The sequence below is a fragment of the Caloenas nicobarica genome, chromosome 12 (assembly GCF_036013445.1).
Source record: "Caloenas nicobarica isolate bCalNic1 chromosome 12, bCalNic1.hap1, whole genome shotgun sequence".
NCBI lineage: Eukaryota > Metazoa > Chordata > Aves > Columbiformes > Columbidae > Caloenas > Caloenas nicobarica.
This window is the reverse complement of record NC_088256.1, coordinates 994,932-1,017,503: the sequence shown is the minus strand read 5'-3', so window position 1 is coordinate 1,017,503 and position 22,572 is coordinate 994,932. Positions and strand designations below refer to the sequence as shown.

The following is a 22,572-nucleotide window of genomic DNA, read 5'->3' as shown; positions in this document are numbered from 1 at the left end:
GCTCTGCAGCATCAGCCTTTGGGCACCCAGTTTGCTCCTTTGCGCTCAATCCCAATAAAAGCGTGCAAGTCCATTTGGCTCCAGCCTTCAGCCTGGTTCCTACCTGCAAGAAGGTGCAGGGAAGGAGCACCAGCTGCAGGGAACTGAAAGCTTCCCCAGATGCTCCCCGGCTGCACCCAATCAGCCCAGGCTGCAGCATCTGCCCACCAGGACCCTCTTCCACCCACCCCGGGGGGACAGCAGGACGCAAATAAGACAACACAGATAAAACATGCTGGAAGTGTGAGATGTAGAGGCTGGAAAGGCAGAGGGAAGGGGAAAGAGGCAGCTGGGTTGAGGAGGCACAGACAGAGGCAGAGGCTACAGCTCAGCCATTTTGCAAACCAATTAAGTTTCCTTCATTGTTTTAAAAATTTAAAAAAAAAAAAAAAAAAAAAAGAAACCCCAGCCCTCACCCTACCCCCGACTTCCTTCACAGAGAACCTGAACAGAGCAAACAGGAACCATAGATGCAGTCAGCACCCATGATGGCCCGAGCAGGCAGCACTCGAGACACCACCTTAGAAAACAGACCAGTAAAACAAACAAAAAAAATTACACTTTTTCACAAGGAGTTTGAGATTTGGTCAGTAGCAAGTTGGGGTGGGTGGGCAAGGAGGGGGTGGTCCCACCACTGGTGGGGCGTGTGTGGGGCCAGGCGCAGCAGCCCGTGGCCTGTCCCAGGAACCCCCTGCCCCAGAGGGGGTCTGGGGTCTGGCTGCAGGTTGGCAACGAGCCAGGTGGCTCCAGCCCTGCTGACAGTGGGAGGCCAGAGCTCCCACCCTGGGAAGCGCCCGCAGGGGCAGCGGCAGGGCAACGTGAACCTGCTGCCAGGGCCCCAGGCAGCCAGGGAAGGAGAAGCAGCAACTTCACACTGCCAGGCAGGAGCATCACGGCGAAAGAAGCAGGACATCATCCTGTACCTGCCACCCACTCACCACGGGAGGCACAAAAGCACCCAGCACTTGTACAGGATGGAGAGATGCCAGAGCACAAACCAGCCTTCCAGACATCACCAGGACCCCACAGACACAAGGCTCTTCCCAGCCCAGCTGCCAGGCGCAGGACAGGGAGCATGGGAGGGGAAGAGGAGCTTGTCACAGCAGAGGTCTCCCTGGCCCCTCCTCCCTGCTCTGCAGTGGAGGTGCAGACAGCTGCCACCACACAGCCGGTCCCAGGACAGCCAGCAAAGCCCAGGGAAGATTCAAGGCTCTGAAAGCCAGTCCAGGATGGCTGAGAAATGCGGGACAAGGCAGAGGGGACAGGGTGGCATGACACAGAATCAGGGCTGGGGTTCTGCAGGGCAGCAGCCCAGCAGTGTGCCACAGCCTTGCAGGCAAGGGGAGGGAACACCTGTACTTGGGGCAGGCAGGCGGGAGGAAATGCAGCCCCAGCACCGGCTCAAGAGCCAAAGGCACAGCCAGGCCCTCCCCTGCAGCTCGGCACAACCCTTGCACAACCGCTCTGGGGCCAGTGTGGGGTAGATGCAAGCGGCAGGAAGATGGGGCTGTCCTGCTCCTTCCTTCAAGTCCCTGGTTAGATGTGAGCCCTGGGGAAGGATGGCAAGAAGGGCCCCCGCCACAACTGCTCCCACACCAGCTAAGTCACATGAAATAAGGAACACGGTAAGGAAGCTACTTTAAAAATCGTTGCCAGCAGAACACCTTCCTGGTTGTTTTGGCCCTTTTGGCACCAAAATGTCTCCTGACAACCCCTGCCACATCAACCAATAAAACAATGCCACAGATTAGAGGAAGGAGGGAGGAGGGGAGAGAGGATCCTACTGTCATAAATTGCTTTCCCCTTCCCATCAGGATTCCTCAGCAGTAGGGAGCAGGCTGACCCTAACATTGCTTCCAAGCTGCTTGACCACAAGTCATCTCGTCAGAGTCAGGGCCAGACGGAGGGACAGCCCCAGCCACCAAGCCAGTATTTAGCATCCAGGACAATCTGCAGAGCAAGAGGTCCTGCCTCGGCCCGCAGGCAAACCAGCCTCAGTGGTGGTGAGTGTCCCACAGTGACCAAGGCGGGTTGTCCTTTGCTTGTTATCCTTTGACATCATGCAAGGCCAGCACCAGCCCACACAGCCTGCACATCGAGGTGAATAATGACTAAAGCAAAATGGCCATGAGGAATCATTTGCCTGCCAGCCAGCCCATCTCCTCCTCTCCTCAATCACTTCCAGCTTTGATTAGACAAAACAAGAAAGTTCTCCCTTTCAAGCAGAGGCTAGTGCTCTGCTTGCCCAGTGTCCTGGGATGAGACTGGGAGCTCCCCAGACGTTTGCTGCTTTTCTGGCACCTCAGCACAGCTCAGGGATGGCACAGGGACCTGCAGAGAGAAGAAAGCAGTGACTTGCATGAATACATTCCCATACAGAGCATCTGTTTAAGCACACAGACACTTGGCCACACTGCCCTGCCTCCAGCTCCACCAGGCTGAGGTCTCAGCTGTGCTGGGGAAAAGGAGAAACCAGGGGCCATTGAAGAGGCAAAACAGCAGCTTCATGAAGATCTGGAGCACCAGACTACTCCAGCAGAAGTGGTCTGGACTGTTTCCACCAGAGAAGCGGGTAGCTCATGCCCAAGCAGGAGTAGGCCCGGCCATTTCCCACTGTGTTCAAAGAAAAATTTAAGTGGGAAGAGCACTTTGGAGGTCCCCTGTCCAACCATATCCTCAAAGTAGGGCTAATTTCAAAGACAGAAAAGGCTGCTCAGGGCCATATCCAGCGGGGCAATGGCCTTCTTCAAGGATGGAGATCCTGCCCCTGCCAGGGCCCTTCCTAGGGACAACCCTTCAGCTTGTACTCAGGGCCAAAACAAGGTGGCTGCTACCTCCTACCCCTCCTCGACTCCATAGGTACCCTCACGGCAAAACTGACATCTCCAAAACCAGTCAGCTGTTATTTCCTTTGAGGTTTACCTAGGAGTCAGAGGAGCCCAGCACCCTCCCACCCAGCTCCAGAGAGATGCTGGTTTCCACGGCCAGAGCACAACAGGCTTGTCATCAGGAACCTCTCAGCAAAGCCCAAACTGCTGCTTTGCTCCTGCCCAGTCACACTATGAGCTTTCTTGCTGCTGGCCCAAAGCACCGGTAACTCCAAGCAGGTACAGCCCACTCAGCCCTTCACCAGAGGGAATCACTCACGGCACTCGGGTGAGGAAGGCTGCCATCCTTCTGCTGAGCGTTGCTCTCCTCTGCCTGCCCACCAGGGCCCTTGCCAGCAGTGGGCTCTTGAGCCGTGGGTCCCCGTGGGCATGACTCCTCCTGAGCTGTGCTCTCCTCTTGCTGCAAGATGCCCCGTCTGTCCAAGACACTGCAAGAACAGAATCACATCAGAGACCCACACCTCCTCCAAAGCAGACTTCTTCTCCTGGCAGCAAAAGTGCTGGTGGAAGACAAACTTCAGTGGAAGGGGTTCCTCTCCAAAGCAGGTTGCACACAGCCTAGCTTACAGTGTCCGCATTCCTCTCGTGCAAACCAAGCCCCTTGGTGAGCAGCCCAGTACTGAGAGTGGGAGCTCACTGAGCCGAGTGCCCTGGAAAGAGCCTCCGCTCCATAAGCTGCCCCAGGGAAGGGGAGACACTCCCCTGCCATCTTCCCAAGCACACGGTGACAGGGAGCACACTGCCAGCTTGAATCACTGAAGGTATGCAAGGAAGGCAGAACATGATCTTCCTCCCCAGAACACCCAGCCATGTCGCAAGTGACCTCTGGAAGCCCTCAACACACACAGCACCAACGGAAGAGCAGCCAGGTCTTGTACCCAAGCAAGGAGTTCCCCAGGGTCCTGCACTGGGCTCTGGGGGCAAGAATTGCAGGGCTGCCCCTCAAGAGCTCACCTCGGGGGCAGAGGCCCACAGAGCACCTCACAGCAGTTCTTCACTATGTTGCCATGGCTGTAGGGATTCTGCACACGGTTCTTCCCAGTCCAGGACCCCTTAATCTGCAATAGTCAGGGCACAAGCTCAGGTAAGTTCCACCAACACCTGCCCCCAGCCCATGAAGCCCTTGCCTTAGCCCACAGGACATGGCAGCAAGACAGACACAGCCGTGACACACTGAGGAAGTGATGAGAAATGGAGATGGCTCAGAGGAACAGAAAGACTCTACTTACATCTTCGTTGGTTGTCTGATTCAGTGCCACCAGGAAGGTGTGGAACCCAGTTAACCCCACCACTGACCACAGGGTGAAGAAACAGATGAGCACCTCCAGTACAGTGAGAACAATTAAGGACTGGTAACAGACTAGAAACGGTCCCAGCCAAGCTGTGTCCCTACCCCAAGGCATACTACCCTAACTTCTCTTCTTCTCCTAGACATGGTTTTCTGTTTCACCCTCCTCCCAAAAGCCAGAAAATTGCTCCTCACCTTGTAATCATGGCGGAAAAAGTCCTGAAAGACTACCCAGAAAAGCCTGGGCATCAAGACTCCAGGTCCTCCATAATGCAGCTCACACTAACCCCCAGCTTTGGAGAAAACAACCACTCCACACTGTGGAAGGATATGTCCCTGGTGTTTCCTTCAACGTGTTCAGAAATCCAATCTTCAGAGATTCTGGCAATACAAGAGAGATTTTTTTTTTTCTCCTCTGGAACGTCACACCAAGTCCATTTCCCTTTCCCACTTCATCACTTCTGGGTTTGCAACACCACCTGTAGCCCCCTCTCACCCTTAGCCAGCCCAGCCATCCACCTCCCTGCAGCCAGACTCACTCAGTGCTACGTAGACTATGTTGAAGGTGAAGATGTAGATGGTGAGGAGTGAGAGCGACAGGATGAAGAGGTAGAAATAGCGGTAGTTCCTCTTCCCCACACAGTTGCCAACCCAGGGACAGTGATGGTCGAAGCGCTCTAGGAAAGTGAAGATGGAGATCAGTGCTGCTCTAGCACAGTCCTGTCTGCCTGCAGACACTCCTGTGCCCTGAACTCAAAAATTTCTAAAGCTGACAAGGACTCCCTGGGCCATCAAGTCCAACCCTCTGCTAACTCAAGGCCCCATATTACAGTCCCCTTCCAGAAGAGAAGGACGGGTAAGAAAGTGCAAAACCATTTTACTAATGAGTCATTTTGCACATTAAGATAGTGTTTAAGAGCCTGGCCCCATGCATGTCTTCTGTCCCAGCAACCTGAGGTGTAACAGCTTTCACCAAAGCAGCACACGGGTTAGATGAAGGCCTGGTGGTTCAGAAGTTCTTGTCTAACCCATGTGCCACCTTACTTGTACTAGACTAAATAGAAGAGGGTTCAAGGAACTGCATAAACACTCAAATGGTTTGGAACCTGCAAAGAAGGAAAGGGATCCAAAAGAATCGGATTTCTGCCTTGAGAAGGGATGCTGAATACAAGCCAATTATGATATACAAAGGGGCTAAGAGAGCTTCTGCTATGCAGCAAGGGGAACAAAAACCAGGGGCACTCAACATAATGGCAGAACCCCCGTGGTGATGCAAGGACCTGCTTTCATGCAAGACAAGGCTCTCCACTGGAACCCTCTGGTCCAGCAAGGCCGGCAGTTCCACGAAACTCAAAAATGGACTGCATGTTTACATGGACAAATTAGACTTTCATTAGCCTAGTTATTGCCAAAGAAGTACTGGCAAAGACGAGCCATCTGGCTTCAGGTTCTGAGCAAGTCTCAAGCTCCTGGAGATGAGGCAGACTGTCCCCATCTGTTCACACACCACCATTCTGGACTCGCTCAGCAGGCGCAGTGGGAGACCTGATACAGAGCAAGACAAGGTGCAGATCTTCAACCACTCTCTTCCAAAGGCTCTCACCTAACACCCAGGTGCAGGCATGGCCTCTTCTACTCACCCACACAGTTGTCGCAGATGCTGCAGTGAGAGGCACGGGGTGGACGAAAGATCTTACAGGTGTAGCAATACTTGAGCTTCACTATCTGGTTGTTGATCTGGAAGTTTTTAATCCGCGGGGGTGGGCGCTGACCCTGTGGCACAGTCCCGTTGGTGGCCTCTGAGAGAGAGAACCAAGCAGAGGTCAGACTTGCTGCTACAACACAACAGGCCTAGAATGACAACCCACCTCCCTGCTTTTTCTACAGGTGGGATCAGAGCCTGCTGGGTCTGGAGCCAGCAGCTGCAGCTCTGCTTGCACGGCCCAGAGCCAGCCTGGCAGCTTGGAGGCAGGAAAAGGGATGCCAGAGCTTTCATGGACATGTTGAGAGGGGTCAGTGGGAGGGGTGTCACTGTACAGACCCACATCCACCAAACTTCCTCTCTACCTGAAGGATCAAGGGCCCGCACCAAGCTTCCTGCATCCCTTCCCAAAAGCGAACTGAGTTTGCATGTACACAGCTACAAGACAGAAAACAGCATGTGAAAAGGTTCCCAGAAAAGGAAGCAGGTACACTGCACCATCTTTTTGAGACTCAGCCAAGCAGAATTAGCCAGCAGGTGGCAAGATGCCCCATTTGGGGCAATCCTCACTTTTGGAGGGCCAGCTGGGAAGAAAGGCTCTGCAGAGCGTGTAGCCTCTAGATATGCCAGAAATACAGAGGCTTTTCCAGCCATCACCAGCTCAGCTGGCTCCACACTCACCAATCTCCATCTCGATAAAGGCTGCCTCGTCAGGCAGGGCTCTTGGGATCACCCCAGGATCGCTGAAGCTCGTCCGCAGGAGCGTGGCCATGGCGAATAGGAAGAGAACTGCTGCAAAGACTGGGATGGCTGGGGACAGCTGGACTGCCAGGTACCGACACCTGCAGTGAGACATTGGGAGGAGATGAATCAGAGCAGCACAAGGTCTACCTGAGCCAGGACCTGAAAGCCTGGCAAGGCATCAGAGGCCACACTTTTCTGAACACCGGTTGCAGCTGGAGAAGAGAGGCTGTTCAGCACTTCTTTCTGATCCCACCACCACAGGAAAACATCCCTGCAGCAGCTCTAACAACCAGCCACCATCAACATACCACCATGTTTCTAACCAGCCAGGCACAGCATACTTTCCAGAATTTTTGTTTCCAGCTCCCATTTTGCTCAGTCATGGGCAACGCTAGAAATGCAACCAGGCAGCCAGAGGGATCCTGCCTAGAGCACATCTGCTGCAGGCAGCTGCAAGAGATGGACCGTGCCTCTAGGAGAAGTACTCAGGGCCTGGTCTGAGAGCTGGCACGCATGGAAGCACATTGGAATGGTGGGAATCTCTGGCTGTCCCCTGAAGAGGCAGCAGCCTCCAGTACCACAAGAATTGCTTTCCAGGGGTTAACCGCATCCTGTGCTTCTCAGGAATGGATTCTCAACAATATGTCTGGCTTCCTTTGACTTTTCAGAGGTAAGGGACTCAAAAGTTCCAAATAAAGTAGAAAGGCTCCTGCCCTGAGACAACTCCAGCTCAAGACAGGTAACACAGCATAAGGTTTGGCTGCTTTACAAATACAGAAAGGTCCAGTAAGGAATTCATGTTCCTAATCCCACTGATGGAGGCAGTGCAAAGGGAGCAAGGAGATTCATCTCACTTCTGGGCTCCCACAAACATGTCTGCATGGGCACTGCAGCACAGACTGCACAGAAAGCCTGTACATAAGTTATGGGTTTGAGATGTACTGGGCTGAAAGAAAATGTATTTTCACTCCGATTCCTTCAGAAAACCCCATTTACATTGCGGTGAAGTTCCCATGGAGGTTTCCTGTGGTTTAAGGGAAATCCCACCCAAATCCTAACACTTGGGCAACATTTCACCTCTCCTTGCATGCCTTGCTTCCATGGCTCCTCCCAACACAGCAGGCACCCAGGCATTCTGGCAAGGCCCGACTGCACACGGGTGGATCCAACCCAGATTCTTGCTCTCCACAGTTGCTCTCCGAGAAAGTGTAAGGCCACAGTGGTAAAGGCATGGGATTATCCTGCCCAGGGGACTTATCCTAAGCAAGGTGATTTCTACAACATCCATAGCGTTAACTATCTAATTCTGGGTAGCCTTCCCACCCATAGCTTCTCCAAATGCAATGAAGTTTCCAGTTCCAGCTGGTTCCTTTGCAGCACTGAGTTCTGCAAACCCACCACTGCTGCAGGAAAGCTCATTGGGCTTTAACTTGCCATTGCTTGACTCCAACAACTGTCTCCTGTGTGTGACAAGGTACAGAAAGGGCTGTATGCTGAAGTTACAGGATGCCTGGGCCACAGCTGCAACACGGGACATTCACAGCAATGCACAGGGACTCCCATACACCAATATTGTTAATTTTATACACTACAAACTCTGCAGTTACTCGAAGCAACACAACCCTGAAGAGTCATCCACGTGCAGAGTCCTGCCTACATTTAAAGAGCCAGGCTGAGCGGCCAGAGGGCTGAGCTTACTGTCTTTAGGCAGCCTAAGAGAACTTTGCTTTCCCTTTGCAAGGGCAAAGTCTAGAAAGAAAGCTGCAAGCCACTCAGCGATTAAACAAACATTGGATCTCATTTTGGGAAGGAATATGGGGTTATTCTTCTAAAAGCTGGACACAGTCTGCCTCAAAGGGCTGCAGTTTGACCCTTGTCCAGCTGACATGACAACTTTTATAACTGTTGTAACAACATGAACATATTACAGGCTTAAAATACGGATTTGTGAACTGTGTCACAGCTGAGCCGTAACTGCGCCAGAGCTTCCAGCCTCAGATATACACTAACACCTTATGAGTTTCTTCAGTGTCCTGTCAGCAAAGAGATTTCTTACCTGCAAGCACACGATCAGTGCCAGGCGTACTCTCACAGGAACAGACCCAAAAGCTTTACACAGCCACACTCGAGAACAAACGGGGTCAGTCCCGGCAGCAGCCCGTGTGGTGCCTGCCCAGCCTATGGGATGCGACTCACTCCCTGCTGAGCATTTCCTACACATCTTTGTAAGGAAACCTGCCCTTTGTGGGTGCAGCTAGCCCTGTGGCACAGCAAGACAGGCCTCAAGATTGACATTACCGCATCGCAGAGCATGGTACGGGAACTGGAAGAAGCCTGCAATTTCAGGAGATGAAAGAGGTGAGTGCATGACTGTCCCGGCTCCTGCGGCACCAGCATTCAGCCCGTCTCCAGCCCTTCCATCCACCTCCCAGCATGGCACAAGGCAGGTTCGGGCCCCAGTTCCGGAGAGGGGAGAAGCGATCCTGGACAGACTGCTTGTCTGCCAGAGGTGGGCAGGCTGTGGGACAAAGCCCCAGAGAACACCAGATGCCTGCTCTCCTGTCTGATGTGGAAAAGGTACCTTGAAACTCACACAAGGAAGGACTAACACTAGCTCCTTCAGACACCATTCACTGAAGCACATGACAGATGTCTGTTCAGCAAAGCCACTGTTCTGTTGCCATCGTTCCTCCAGCACGAAGCAAACACGCTGGCATTGTGCTGGATGCTCAGCCCCACCGCTCAGCTGTGCCCAGGCACAGCAGGGGCCGAGCAGGGCCCTCCTGCCTCTGCAGGGAGCAGGGCTGGCAGCGCTGCTGCGTTCCCTCAGAGGTCAGAGATGTGTGAGCGAGATAACCCCCGCCTTGCGCTGAAACCTCCGGGGACCAGACACTAAGTCCAGCCCATCCCTCCCAGTGCTGACAGAGCCTTGCTCTGAGAAGGCCTCTTTTGGGGAGCATGCCCAGCGCACCTGCCGTGGTACAGAAAGCCAAGCGCCGTCCAGAACGGCTGAGCAACAGGTAAGGCCGCTGTGCGAGGTTTTGACTTGGTACTCACTAGTGCTGGGGAGTCGTCAGCCTGTGCCTGGTCTACAGCATGATTATGCTCAGCAATTCATTTACAGCGCTAAGTAACAGACATTTTAAAGATCTCTTGTTTGGGAAAGCTGAGAGTCAACAGAGACATACTGTTGGCGTGTAAGGATATAGCTGCTCCTCCTCCACCCCCAGTGCAATATCTGTGTTCTTGAGCATTTTGTCATCTAATAACAGACAATAACAGCACTATCACAACTCATTGTCACAGGGGAGGGGACTGGGGGGGAGAACAGCTTAAACAAAGACATCATTAGAATGGCAGGGGGGGATCAGCAAGAAGCAGCGGCTGGGAGGTGCCACGAGTTTATGGTGCAAGGACAGCCATTGTTTTGTGACCACTTCAGAAGGTCTGTTGTAACCAGCATGTTCAGCAAAGTTCTTCTGGCAAAAAGGGAAAATAAACAGCCATGATGGAAGTGGACTTCAGCCATGGCCACCAGGCAGCACATCTCACAGCCAGGTTCCTCCAGGGTTCAGCGGAAGCTCTGTGTATAATTCACTTACAACTCACTTGCAAATCACCTGCTTCCATAAACTAACGCATAACCACACCATGTACTTGTCCCAAATGTCAGCAAAGCAAAGTATCTTTACGAAATGATTGGCCCTCACCAGAGCCCTTCCTGTCACCTGGGACTGTTACCTAGGTGTTCCTGCCCTGGCAGGGGGATTGGACTAGATGATCTTTCGAGGTCCCTTCCAATCCCTAACATTCTGTGATTCTGTGACAGTTTCCAGAAGCTGACGTCCTTGCAGTAAGTGTGGAAACAGTTGCCCTGAAAACGTGGGTAAGCCCTGCACTGCAATTCTGCATGTTCGGGGCCCTTTCTCAACCAGCACTCATGCAGAACTGGAGCTGCCTGCAGAAACTCTCCCTGTCTGTCAACAGTGACACCGAGAACACTCGCTAGAGACCCACTCAGAGTGCAGTTCCGCTGCCAGCACGTGCCGCGTGCTTCCAACCCATCCGATGCTGCAACCAACTTCAGGCAGGAGACAGAAATGTTACGCTGATGTTATTGCTCTTTTCCCAGCTACATTCAAATCTCTGCACTGGCAAGGGCGCAGCCCAAGATCCGTGTGGGGAACGGTGGTGCTACGGAGGACAAGCATGCTGCAGGGAGAGCAAAACAGCCTTCTGAAAAGGAGCCCATGTACAAGTAAAAGGGCATGCAATTCAAAAACCCAGGAGCAGCCACTTCACACAGAAATATGTCTTCACGAGCAAAATGAGCTGAACTCTGGATATCAACAAGTTTGCCTCTGTTGAGAGAAACTAGAACTATTAAAAAGCACTGACTAGAGGCAAAAACCACCTCAGAAGCATCTCTTTATGAGTGCAAAATCTTGGATCTTTGGGGTTGGGAGAAAAAAAAATTAAGTCACATGAAGGGTCAATCATGGCTTTTTTTCAACTCATCAGAAAACAAATAAATTTTAATCTCTACAGAGATAAGAAAGGAGAAAAAAAAGAAGTGATAAGTATGCTTGGTTATTGGAAAAGCAAACAGCAGCCCCTTTCTGCACTCAGGAGCCTGGCACTGCAGGAGCTATCTTGCCTATAACATTTACAAATGTTGAATGTTCATGCCGAAAAGCTGAAGACAAAAGAAATCCAGTTCTCTTGCACTGCTTTGCAGAGCAGCACGGAGAACTCTCACTTCAGCAGGGCCATGACAGACACACCAGCAAACTGCAAAGAGGAAACTCCCAGCAGCCAGAGAGGATGCAACATACCATCCTCTTAATTCCCAAACGGATTTCACTACGTGCTTTACCTGGGCTTCTCCTCGTGCTCAAGCACCACAGGCATAGTCAGACAACTAAGCATCCTCTCACAAAAGCTGACATACTCAATAAGTGTCTGAAATAATGCCAAGAGGATATTAAACAGAATTTTATGTGACACGTTATGGTCACGGAGTAGACCCAATTAAATATAGGCCTCAGATCCTGCGGGGACCTCAGCTCTTGAGCAGCGGGAGCTGCTTTCTGCCAAGGTGGTGGCGAGGGAGGTGCCCTTGGCCAGAGGACTCTGATCACTGCAGAGCTTCCCCAGGAGTCAGCACAGTTCCAGGGCCCTCTGCTTCACCTGGGAGGGAAGAGTCGGATCTCCAGGTACGGCACTGACTGCTCCATCAGCCTTTGGGTCCTGTTCGCTCCTGGATGAAAAGACTTAGCCAATTCCAGAGCACAGCTCTGCAGTCCAGGGGATAAAAACATAAAAATTCCCACACGGGGGGCTGAGCTGGCTTCAGACCGTTCAACTGGAGACACAGCAGATGAGCCGATGGCATCAGAGCTACTTGGAAGAAAGAAAAAACACCACCAGCAGCAGCCCAAGCAGAGAGGCTGTCATTTCACAGCCAGGGAGGACTCTTTCAGCGAAGAACGCAGTGGCTTATCTCGTGACATGTGATGCCAGTCACCACCGGCTCTCCAGCAACAGTGCTTGTAATCAGAGCCGAGCCAGAGCAGCCTGGAGGGCGAGGATCAAACCCGTGTTGGCTCAGATGGCAGACCGAGACATCTTCTGGCTTCAGGCATCCCCAAGCCTTGTTTAGGCAAGATGTGACTGCGCAAGTGATTCAGCTGAATGAAACGAGCATTCACTGGCACCCCTGCAGCAAGCGTACAAGAACTAAAAGGACTCCTCCACAGTCTGCTTCTCTCCAAAACCCAGTCCTAACAACCTGAATCGTTCCTCCGTAGCACAAACTTTAAGGAGGAAACCAGGAATTTCCATGCAAACACCAAAGAATCTGCCAAAAGCTGAAATGAATGGATAACACAGCAAAAAGATCAAGGCCAAGACCCTTACGCAAAAGCACCCTAATGCATGCAAAAGGCATACAGGGTAACCAGGGCTCTTCAGCAACCAAGCTGCTCTTCTCAGCTTGGGCAATGAAAGAGAAACATTGTGGAGTGTTTCTGGCTGAGAAGGCAACATTTCACCCCATCCCAAATTCAAAAGTCCCCAAACAATTTCAGAACAAATCCATCTTTTTCAAACATTAAGGTGTCGTGCTTTCACAGAATTAAACGGATATTTTGGATTTTCCCAAACTTTTCCTCATCTCCCCAGCCGATACCAGTCAGCTGATTTAACTCGAATTCAGAGACCACTCTGCTCCCAGCAAAGCTTCCCCTGGGACAATGGCCCCCACAGAGACGCTCCAGCTCTGCACAGAAGGCACAACCTGGATGTCTCAGCATGAGCGACTTCTCCTCAGGCCTCCCGGAGCATGGGAAGGGGCTTCTCCCGGAATTTCCAGTCATGTACCCACTGCACCCATGGCCAGACCAACCACCCTGCCACTGGCTCTGCCGACACGGCCAGGGACTGGAACAGCAGCTTTGGTTTGCTGTGCGACGTGCAACCATGGCCGGCAGCTGGCAAGGACAACGTGGCAGAGTGGGATGTGGCTTTGCTCCTCTGCTAAGGACAGGCTCCACAGGGAGCGAGAGCAATTCTCCCTTGCAGTAACTGTTTCTGGAGCAGTAATAAGTATTTCTGGAGCAGTAATGCCTATTAGTTCTTGGCCTCATTTTTCAGATAAGGAAGAAACAACCAACAAAACAAAGAGTTGTGTCATTTCATATCTTTGGATCCAGACCAAGTCACGGATAATTTTGGCTTTCCACACTTGGGAACCTCAACACTTCACATTACAGTTGTACGGCACCTGCCTCCAAAGCTACACGACGACTGAGCAGAAAAACCAGTCTCATACCTGACTGAGGACCAACGTCAGCCACTTCATCACTGATGTTGGGATGTGGAAAGCCTTGGCAGACTGTTCCAGAAAGCCCTTTCCAAGGCTGCCAGCTAACAACAGGAGCCAGGGAGAGCAATGCCAGGCCAGGGGAAGTTGAGACAAGTTCCCTGGTCTGGGGAAGATGTCTCAGAGGCCAGCATCTGGGCTGAGAGCTTTTTGTATTTGGAGAAATAGCCAGGAGTTAGCCAGTGAGTAGTTTTCTCTGCTTGCTTTCCTGGCTTAAGGAGCTTTTGTATTACCCAACACTGTTTAGGACCTTCGCCTCCCCTAAAACAACACAAACATGCTGATGGAGACGGAGGAAGGAAAGTTTCATGGTTGTTTAGCTGACCAAAGCTCATCCTTAAAGAAGGTAAAAGGGCCACCCTGCCTCCTCCCCACAACATCAGTGTATAGGCAAGCAGAGGCCTTTTTTTCCTTTTTGTTTGGGGTTTGTTTTGAGGTTTTTTGGTAGGATTAGTCTAAAGTCAGATCTGTTCCCCAACCCAGCTCACAAGGCAGAGCTGTGGGGAAGGGGCAGGTCCTGCTCTTTTATCAGTATCCAAGACTTTGGCTGCAAGTCTTTAGGCTGACAAGCTGATCTAAAAGGGTGGCCAGATCCTCTCCAAACACCAGAGCTTCAGCCCACGGGACGCTCTGCTGTAGTGCAGTACTCTGCAACACCCGCGACCAGGCAGCTGCAGGGCAAGCTGGCTCAGTGCTAAACCTCCCTGCCTCCAAGCTCATGGCTTTTTTATTCTCCAGCTGGGTCACCTCCCTAACCAGGTTGAGCTGCGGACTGCACGCATACCTGGCAGGCTGGGATAAAGGCTCGGCGCTGCTGGCATTGTCTGCAACAGCAGTGCCCTTGCACACCAGCTACCCCTGGGCAAAAACCACTCACCCCAAACCTTCATCTCCTTTTGCTGTGCTCAGGACAAGGGATTGTGAGTCCCAAACAGACAGAAGCACAACTGGCAGGGATGAGGAGCCAGCATCATGCCACAGGCAGAGCTGGGGGAAAGCTCCAGCAGGGCCCGTCCTCCCCCGAAACCTCTGGGGTTAACCTGCCGAGGGTGAAGAAGCAGCTCCTGCCGGAGAGAGCCACACCGTGCCAGGCTCCTCTCTGTCACCTTCTCCCGAAGCCACCGGGCAGACAAGCCCTGACCAAGTCCCGTCCCTGTGCCGCGGGGAACTCACTCAAAGGCGAAGAAGAGGGCGCAGGTGCCAAGGATGAGGAAGAGCGTCAGGTAGAAGATGCCCTTCTGCCGAGCCATCATGATGCGGCCATCGCAGCAGAAGGTGTTCCTGCCCGGCAGCTTCTCCCATTTTCGAACCACCTTCTTCCTCGCCACCATCACCGACATGGCGGGGCCGTCACTGGGGCGGCGGCAGCCGCCACGCGTCCAGGCTCTGCTCCTCTGCCGCCCGCACCCCCGGCATCATCGGGGCCCCCGCTGGGCTCGGCTGAGGCTGCGGGGAGAGGGAGAGAGAGCGGCCTGAGCAGCGGGGCGGCGGCTCGGCGCGCCGGGAGCGCGGCGGGGCGGCCGCCACCATGGAAAACCCCCGCGCCCCGGGAGGGGCGTCGCCATGGAAACTGGCCGGGGAGAGGGGCGGGCAGGGCGCGGCCGGGGAAACCCCCAGCCCTGGGGCAGCGCCGGGCGGGCCCGCACAGGCCCCACGGGAAGAAAGGCGGGGGGAGGGGGGGAGGGGGGGGGGAGGAACGGGGCGGGGCAGGGCCCACCCCGCGGCCGCGCTGAGGCCCGAGCCCAGGAGAACGGGAAAGAAAGGAGAGAAGAGCGGCCCGCGCCGCCGCCAGCACTCACCCCGCGCCGCTGCGGGCAGCGCCGGCCGGGCCGCTCGCTGGTTCAGCGCCGCGGGCGGGGCCGCCACACCCCGCGCCGCCGCGGAGGCGGAGCCAGCTCCACCATTGGCCACTCCGCGCCCACCGCCCCGCCCCGCCGCTCGCCGCCTTCCCATTGGGCGTGCGCCACGTCACTCCGCGAAGGTTCCCCGCCCGCCCCGGTGCGGGCAGGGAGCGGGGCGGCGGCTCCGGGGGTCGAGGATGAAGCCGCCCCCGAGTTTGTCCCGGCGCCGCTTCAGGGGCTCCTGCCTCAGACCCCGCGGTGCAGCCCCCGCCCGAGCTTCCCCCGGGCGCTTCAGATCCGGGGGAAAAACAAGGAACTTGCCCCGCGGCGGTTGCCATGGAGACCGGGGAGGCTCGAGGACCGGCCCGTTACCGCTCACCGCGGCAGCCCCGGCCGCGCAGCCCGCCCTTCGCGCCCCATGCGGGGGCGTTACTCGCAGGCGGCGGAGGATGAGGAGGGGGAGGAGGGAGAAGCTCTGCGGGGCGCTGGTCCTCAGGTGACACCGGTGACACCCGTGCCGCTCGCGGCCACGCCCCCCGCCACTACGGCCGGCCAAGCTCCCCGGCGGCCCGGGGCGGAGCTGCGCGGGGACGCTGGCTCAGGAAGTTCAGTCCGCGCTCCGAGCCCAGGCCGGGGCCCGGTCGCCTCTGCCTGCCAGGCCCCGCTGCCACGGCAACCGTGACGTTCAGGCAGGGCGGGCGGAAGCACGGCGGATGGCGGCGGCAGTCCGGGCGGAAGTGGTGCGCTTTCCGGCAAGGTCGCGCAGGATTGGTGCGGCGCTTTACGGCTCGCCCAGCGTGGGGCGCGATGGCGGAGGAGTGGCTGGGGATGGAGGCGGCCGTGAGCGCCAGCGAGGGCGAGGATGAGGTGAGCGGGGCGAGGGTGGGGTGAGCGGGGCGAGGATGGGGTGAGCGGGGCGAGGCCGCGCTCCCCCAGCAGCCGCTGCCGCCGCATGCGGAGCCCCGGGCGCTCCTCCGTCCCGTGCGGCCCGGGGAGGCCGCGCTGCAGAGCGGTCTGGCCCGGCCGGGGGCGCCGGTGCGCGGGCAGGGGCTCAGGGCGAGGCGGGGCGGGGGGGCACCGAGGAGCAGACGCTGCTCCCGGTAGCGCTGGCCGAGGCTGTCCCTGTGGCCGTTCTCCGCGCCGGCTCGGGAGGGCCCCTGCCCGGGCTAGGCCGGTCTCTGTAACCGTGTCGCCGTGTGCAGGGGCAGGAGGACGGCGAGAGGCGGCACCAGCAGCTCCTGCAGGCGGTCAGCGACCTCTCCGGACGGAAGCGGTGAGGGGGGGGTGTTTGAGGGGCTCCCGTGGCTCGGCCCTGGGGCTCCTGAAGCAGCGATGCTGCGTTTCCTCCCCACCGCCCCTGCGAGGCCGCACGGGAGTACTTGGAGAGGGGAGGGCGCTTGGTTCCCTTTCTCACTGCCACCGGTGCTTCTGCTCTAGCAGCAGATTGGAGGAGAAGCACGTGAGGGGGCCCGGGAGGAGTCTTTGCGTTTATTTTCTTTCTTTGCAGGCGGAAGCTGGCAGAGCGCACAGAGGCAAGTGTGCAGGTGTCCGAGTTCAATGTCAGCTGCAAAGGTGAGATCCCTAGGGGGCTGAGCAGAGCTGCTGCTGTCTGACTGGGGCAGCACTGCCTGCCCACAGCTGACGGCTTGGCATTTGCTGTATCTGCCCTGGATCTTTGGGCTGAATGCAGCTGCAACCCCTTGACTTGGTGGTGTTGCGCCTATGGTGACGTGTGGGACCTTGTGCAGGTACTGGGGAGAAGCTGGTTCTGTCCGAGCTCCTGCAGCCCATCCGTCCCAAATCCACCCTGAGCAGCGTGAAGAAAGAGCTGACCAGAGTGAAGCAGAAAAAGGCAGTGGAGCTGCCCCTCAGCAAAGAGGAGGCAAAGCGGGTGAGTGGGCCTGTGCAGGCAGCAGAGAGAAGTTCTGGCCTTAGGAGGCAGGAGGGTTTAGTTCCTGCGTGCCCCTCTGCTCCTCTCTGATGCGGACTGGATTTTGTTCTTTACATCAGCCTTTCTCTACTCATCCTTTTCCCTTCTTGCCCCTGCCTGCAGGTCGTGAGGGAAGCTGCCTATGTCCGGACCTCTAAAGACGTGGGCAAATGGCAGCAGGTGGTTTTGCAGAACCGACGGGCAGAGCAGTTGGTGTTCCCTCTGAAGCAGGAGATCGCTACCGTCGTCCCCCTGGAACAAGTGGTTTCAGCATGGAAGGTGGGTGCTGTCACATGTCACACAGCTCCCAGGGGTTGTCTGGGGCAGCTCAATATCTCCTGGCTGCATTGGGAGGAGTGAGAAAGGTATGAGGAAGGCCCTGTCTCTAGCCGAGGCTCTGGACGCACTGAGCTTAGGAAGACTGAAAGGGAAGTCTTCTGCATTCCTCACACATAGCAGATGTGTAAATGCTCTTGGGGAGAGGCCGAGTAAGACACGAGCAGAGGTTTTGGAGCCTGCTCTGCTCACTCTTCTCTTTTTAGCTGTTCAGCCCTGGACACGTGGGCTGACTCTGCTGTTTCCATGTTCTGGGCTGAGTCCTTGACAGCCTTTGGCCACTTGTGCCAAGGCAGGGGGGATTTTGATTTGCCAAAGCCTGCATATCTGTAATTCTTCATTATGAAAGAAGGACGCTTTTGGTTTTGAATGTGAGTTCTCGTAGGAGTTATGCTGCTGGCTGTCGTTCCTGGGAGGTCTCCCAGCTGTCCAGATGCTTGGGTGAGAGGTGGCCCCCACCGATCTCCCGACGTACCAAGCGCTCACGGTCACCTGCGCAAAGGTCCCTTTCCGTTTCAGTGGGACGTGGTGTCATGTGTCCTGGTACTTCTGTTTGCTTCTTGCCCGAGGCTACCTGGTCAGCACTGCTTGTCGCCTGCAAGCCTGTTTCCCTCCCCTGGGAGGAATTCTGGTGCTATGGCTGGCAGGGTGCCTGGGCAGCCCCACAGCGAGCCTGGGGCTGCTGCGTGGGACCCATGAGCAGGGCTGTGCCCTGACCCTCAGGAGGAGGGGGACACAGTCGTCTGGGGACCTGCTAGAGGCATCAGTGAGAATGGGGATGTCTGTGGGAGCATTGTCTCTTGCAGTTCTTTTCTCATCACGGTCTCTGCTGTTCTGTCCCAACAGGCCCGAACTCCCCTGGAGCAGGAGATCTTCGGACTGCTTCACAAGACACAGCAGCCTGTCACAGACCCGCTCCTGACACCAGAGGAGACAGCCTCACTGCAGGCAATGAGCTTGGAGGAGGTGGGTGCTTCCCTCCGCGGGCCGTGCCCTGGCTCTGGAGGCCTCTTCCTCAGCACTTGCCCTCTCTCTGTGCTCCCTGGCAGGCCCGGCAGCGGCGGGCAGAGCTGCAGAAGGCTCGGGTCGTGCAGTCCTACTATGAAGCCAAGGCTCGGCGAGAGAAGAAGATCAAGAGCAAGAAGTAAGGCTCTGCCACTGCTGGCCTCGGAGTGAGGGGTGAGGGGTGAGGGCTGGGTCCTGGCTTTGGTGCTGGAGCCCGCCCTGTCCAGTGTGTGGGTATGGCCAAAGACGGAGGAAGGCAGAGCGGGCCCTTCCTTCCTGGGATCTGCAATGCATTGGGCTGCCACCTGCCCAAAACAGCACTGCGTTCCCAAGGGCCTCCCCAGCACCATGAAGTCTCATTCCCTGGCCCTCTGCCCTTGTGCTGCAGGTACCATCGCGTGCTGAAGAAAAGCAAGAGACGCAAGGCCTTAAAGGAGTTTGAGCTGCTGCATAAGTCGGACCCTGAGGCTGCCTTGGCAAGGCTGGAGGAGCTGGAGCAGCTCAGGATGCAGGTGCTGCTTCTCCCAGACCCCTTGGGAAGTCCCTGCTCATGGGAGTGCTCTTTCTGATGCTTCTCTCTTCCTCTTGCCTCCAGGAGCGGATGAGTCTCAAGCACCAGAACAAGGGAAAATGGGCCCGCTCCAAGGCCATTATGGCTAAGTATGACCTGGAGGTGAGATCACAGAATGGCAGAAGGATTGGGGTTGGGAGGGACCTTTGAAGGCCATCTAGTCCAACCACCCTGCCATGGGCAGGGACATCTTTCACTAGATGAAGTTGCTCCAAGCCCTGTCCAACCTGGCCTTGAACACTTCCAGGGATGGGGCATCCACAGCATCTCTGGGCAGCCTGTTCCTGTGTCTCACCACCCTCATTGTGCAACATTTCTTGCTGTGTTCAACCTAAACCTACCCTCATTCAGTTTAAAAGTCTTGCCCTTTATCCTGTCACTATAGGCCTTGCTAAAAAGTCTCTCTCTGTCTTTCTTATAAACCACCTTTATATATTGAAATACCACAATAGGGTCTCTAATGCAGGTTGGGGAAAGGGGATACAGCTGAGGTGGGACAATGAGAGTGAGTGTGTTATTTCTGACCTGTGTTAGAAACATCTCAATCCCCTTCCAGGCCCGCAAGGCCATGCAGGAGCAGCTGGCCAAGAACAAAGAGTTGATGCAGAAGGTGCAGGTGGAGCTGCCTGAGGATGAGCCAGGTGATGTGCCTGAGGAGGACCTCACATCAGTGACCATCCCTGTGGGTGCCAGGGGAGCAAATCCCTGGATGCTGGGCAAGCCCAGTGGCCCAGTCGAGGAGCCTGAGGTGCAGGAGGGTCTTGGAGACATTGCGGTGCCTGATGCTGCGGAGACCGAGGAGGAGATGTCGGAGGAGGAAGCTCTGCTACAAGACTTTGCGCAGAAACGGAATGTGCGTCAGCAGCGGGCAGGGAGCCCTGAGGGACCAGGTGAGGAGCTTGCAGCCCCAGGCAGTGTGGGTCTGGTATGCTGCAGGTTGGGCAGAAGAAAGGGGGTTGTGGGCCTGATTCCTGCCCGGTGTCACACAGCTGTCTTGCTCTTTCCCTCCCTGCTCATGGGTGGCTGTTTCTCACCTGTTGCCTCAATGCATAGGTGCTGATGAGACGGAGGCAGTTTCTGAATTGCCAGGGGACAGCCCCATCCACCCCATCTGTGCTGAGGAGGAGCAGGCAAGCATGAGGCTCAAGCAGCCTCCCCAGGCCCAGGAGGATATCCTGCTGTCAGAGCAGCTGCGCCGAGTGCAGTCGATGGAGGATGTCGATGCTTTGGCCTCTGAGGAGCATGTGGAAGAGCAGGAGAAGCCGATGGCTGCGAGATCGGAGAAGCCAATGGCCACAAGAGCGAAGAAGCAAGTGCAGCAGCAGGAGGAAGGCAGAGCTGGGAATGGTTGTGCCAAGAAACCACCAGCCAAGAAGAAGATCATCAGCCTGCAGGCCGTGTTGGCTGGGAAGCCCCAGGAGGTTCAGTGCCCCAGCCTGCCCATGGTCATGGAGGACGAGGTGAGCAGGACAGGCCTCCCGCTTGGTCCCAGGGTGCTGCTGACTGCAGAGGACTGACTCTTTTTTTCTCTGCAGGAGGGTGGCAGTGACCAAAGAGGTGTCATCACAGAGGCCTTTGCTGGGGATGACGTGGTCGCTGACTTTCGCCGGGAGAAGCGCAAGGCAGAGCAGGCCACGAAGCCGCAGCCGGTGAACTTGGTGCTGCCAGGCTGGGGCGAGTGGGGAGGCACAGGACTGAAGCCCAGCACCAAGAAAACAAAACGGTAAGTCTAGAAGAGCTGCAGCAACGTGCCTCAGCCCAGCACCGGGCTCTGACATCTTGGCTTGCCTGCCAGGTTCATGCTCAAGCCACCTCCAGCGCCTCCCAGGAAGGACCAGCACTTGCCCCACGTCATTATGAGCGAGAAGCGCAACATCCACGCGGCAGCACATCAGGTAGGTGATGCTTGGCCTCCATGAGCAGCAGCAGCAAGTGCTCCAGCACCCATCCCTGGCCCAGAACCTTCTTGTGACCCATTCCCAAGATGTCCTGAATCCCTGCCTGTAATCCTGGCTAGCCACGTCGTTTCTAGCTTTGACAGCCCAGAGGCCAGCAGGGTGATGGAGGGAGGAGGATTTTTCTGGACTGCTCCCTTAAGGGCTGCTGCTGCAGTGCCAGCCTTCCTGGGGTCTGCTAAAGGAGGGGATGGAGCAAGGCAGTCAGTGGAGCAGTGGACTGGAAGCAGAGTGTGAGTGGGTCCTGGACAAGTGGGCGTTGGCAGTAGTTTGGGATGAAAGCAGCCCTGGGGTGCTGCGCTGGGTGTTACCCAACTGCACTATTTCCCTGCAGGTCAGTGAGCTGCCCTTCCCCTTTGAGAGGCACCAGCAGTTTGAGCAGAGCATCCAGACACCCCTGGGCCCCACGTGGAACACGCAGCGTGCCTTCCAGAAGCTGACTGCACCCCGCGTCGTTACCCGAGCAGGTCACATAATCCAGCCCATCTCTGCCGAGGATGTCCCCAATACAGCCACCGAAGCTGGCAGTGGAGCCAAGCCAGCACTAGAAATTGTGCCCAAGCGGCAAGAGCAGCCGTTGCGTCACCCACACAGGAAAGCGCGATAGCTCTGTGCCCGTGTGGCTCTGATGCTTGGACTGGAGCCTGCAGAGGAACTGGGGGAGACTCCTGCTTCTGTCCAGTACCTTCTACTGCTTCCCCCACAATAAAACTTCTGGGCTGCCTTGTCTGTGCTGTCTGCGTGGTTGCCCCAGGTATGGGACAGCTGGTGCCCTCCTGCCTGTCGTCATCCCCACGGGGGCTGTGGGGCTTGGCCTGGTGTAATGTGAACAAGCTGTGGTCAGGTCTGGGAGCGGGGCATGAGAGCTGTGGAGCAGCCACCAGTGCTCTGGCAGGGCTGGGTTTCACCTGTCCTGTGATTTTGGTCTTTCATACCTCCATTTTTTAATATAGTAACATATATTTTTTTAAATTGTGGCTAAAGGGGCTTTTTTCTACTAGCAATGGGACACCGCTCCTCAGGTCCACTTGCAGCTCCAGGGTAATTTCTGCTCAGCTCTAATAAACCTGATTAGTTGCAAAATGGGTCTGTGCGGTGCTGCTGCTGTTCTGCACATGCTGGGAGCTGGTGCTGCCCCCGGTGCAGCCACCTTGCCCTGTTCCTGCCCACCTCTGCCTCTTCCTGCTGTTGTGCCCAGCCTCCCTGCCCACGCACCCCTCTGAGGGTGACAGCAGCGTGCTTGATGTGCACAGCACTCGTGGAAGGATGGGCTAGAGCCTTATGGTGAAATTGCAGTGGGCAGGGAGTCTGCAGGCCTCTCTTCTCTCATGTGCTGTGCTCATCCCAGCCTGAGGAACACTGCCCAGCCCGAGCGAAGGAGCTGGAGCTG

At 55.9% G+C, this 22,572-nt stretch overlaps 2 protein-coding genes across 2 annotated transcripts; one reads left to right on the top strand and one right to left on the bottom strand.

Moving 5' to 3' along the window:
• Positions 1 to 1,677: 1,677 nt before the first annotated feature.
• Positions 1,678 to 15,423, bottom strand: ZDHHC9 (zinc finger DHHC-type palmitoyltransferase 9). The gene is given in 11 exon segments (XM_065643133.1): positions 1,678 to 2,370; positions 3,187 to 3,355; positions 3,882 to 3,985; positions 4,157 to 4,277; positions 4,279 to 4,368; positions 4,497 to 4,596; positions 4,755 to 4,892; positions 5,856 to 6,014; positions 6,599 to 6,759; positions 14,718 to 14,990; positions 15,344 to 15,423. Coding segments are annotated over 10 exon segments (1,311 nt in total). The 5' UTR covers positions 14,885 to 14,990; positions 15,344 to 15,423; the 3' UTR covers positions 1,678 to 2,268.
• A 695-nt stretch (positions 15,424 to 16,118) lies between these two features.
• On the top strand, positions 16,119 to 21,911 carry UTP14A (UTP14A small subunit processome component). The gene is made up of 14 exons (XM_065643132.1): positions 16,119 to 16,252; positions 16,588 to 16,658; positions 16,893 to 16,957; positions 17,134 to 17,276; positions 17,439 to 17,594; positions 18,498 to 18,617; positions 18,701 to 18,795; positions 19,045 to 19,168; positions 19,252 to 19,329; positions 19,784 to 20,117; positions 20,281 to 20,687; positions 20,763 to 20,950; positions 21,023 to 21,122; positions 21,517 to 21,911. The coding sequence occupies exons 1-14, from the start codon at positions 16,193 to 16,195 to the stop codon at positions 21,787 to 21,789; spliced, it is 2,214 nt and encodes a 737-aa protein (XP_065499204.1). The 5' UTR covers positions 16,119 to 16,192; the 3' UTR covers positions 21,790 to 21,911.
• Positions 21,912 to 22,572: the final 661 nt, after the last annotated feature.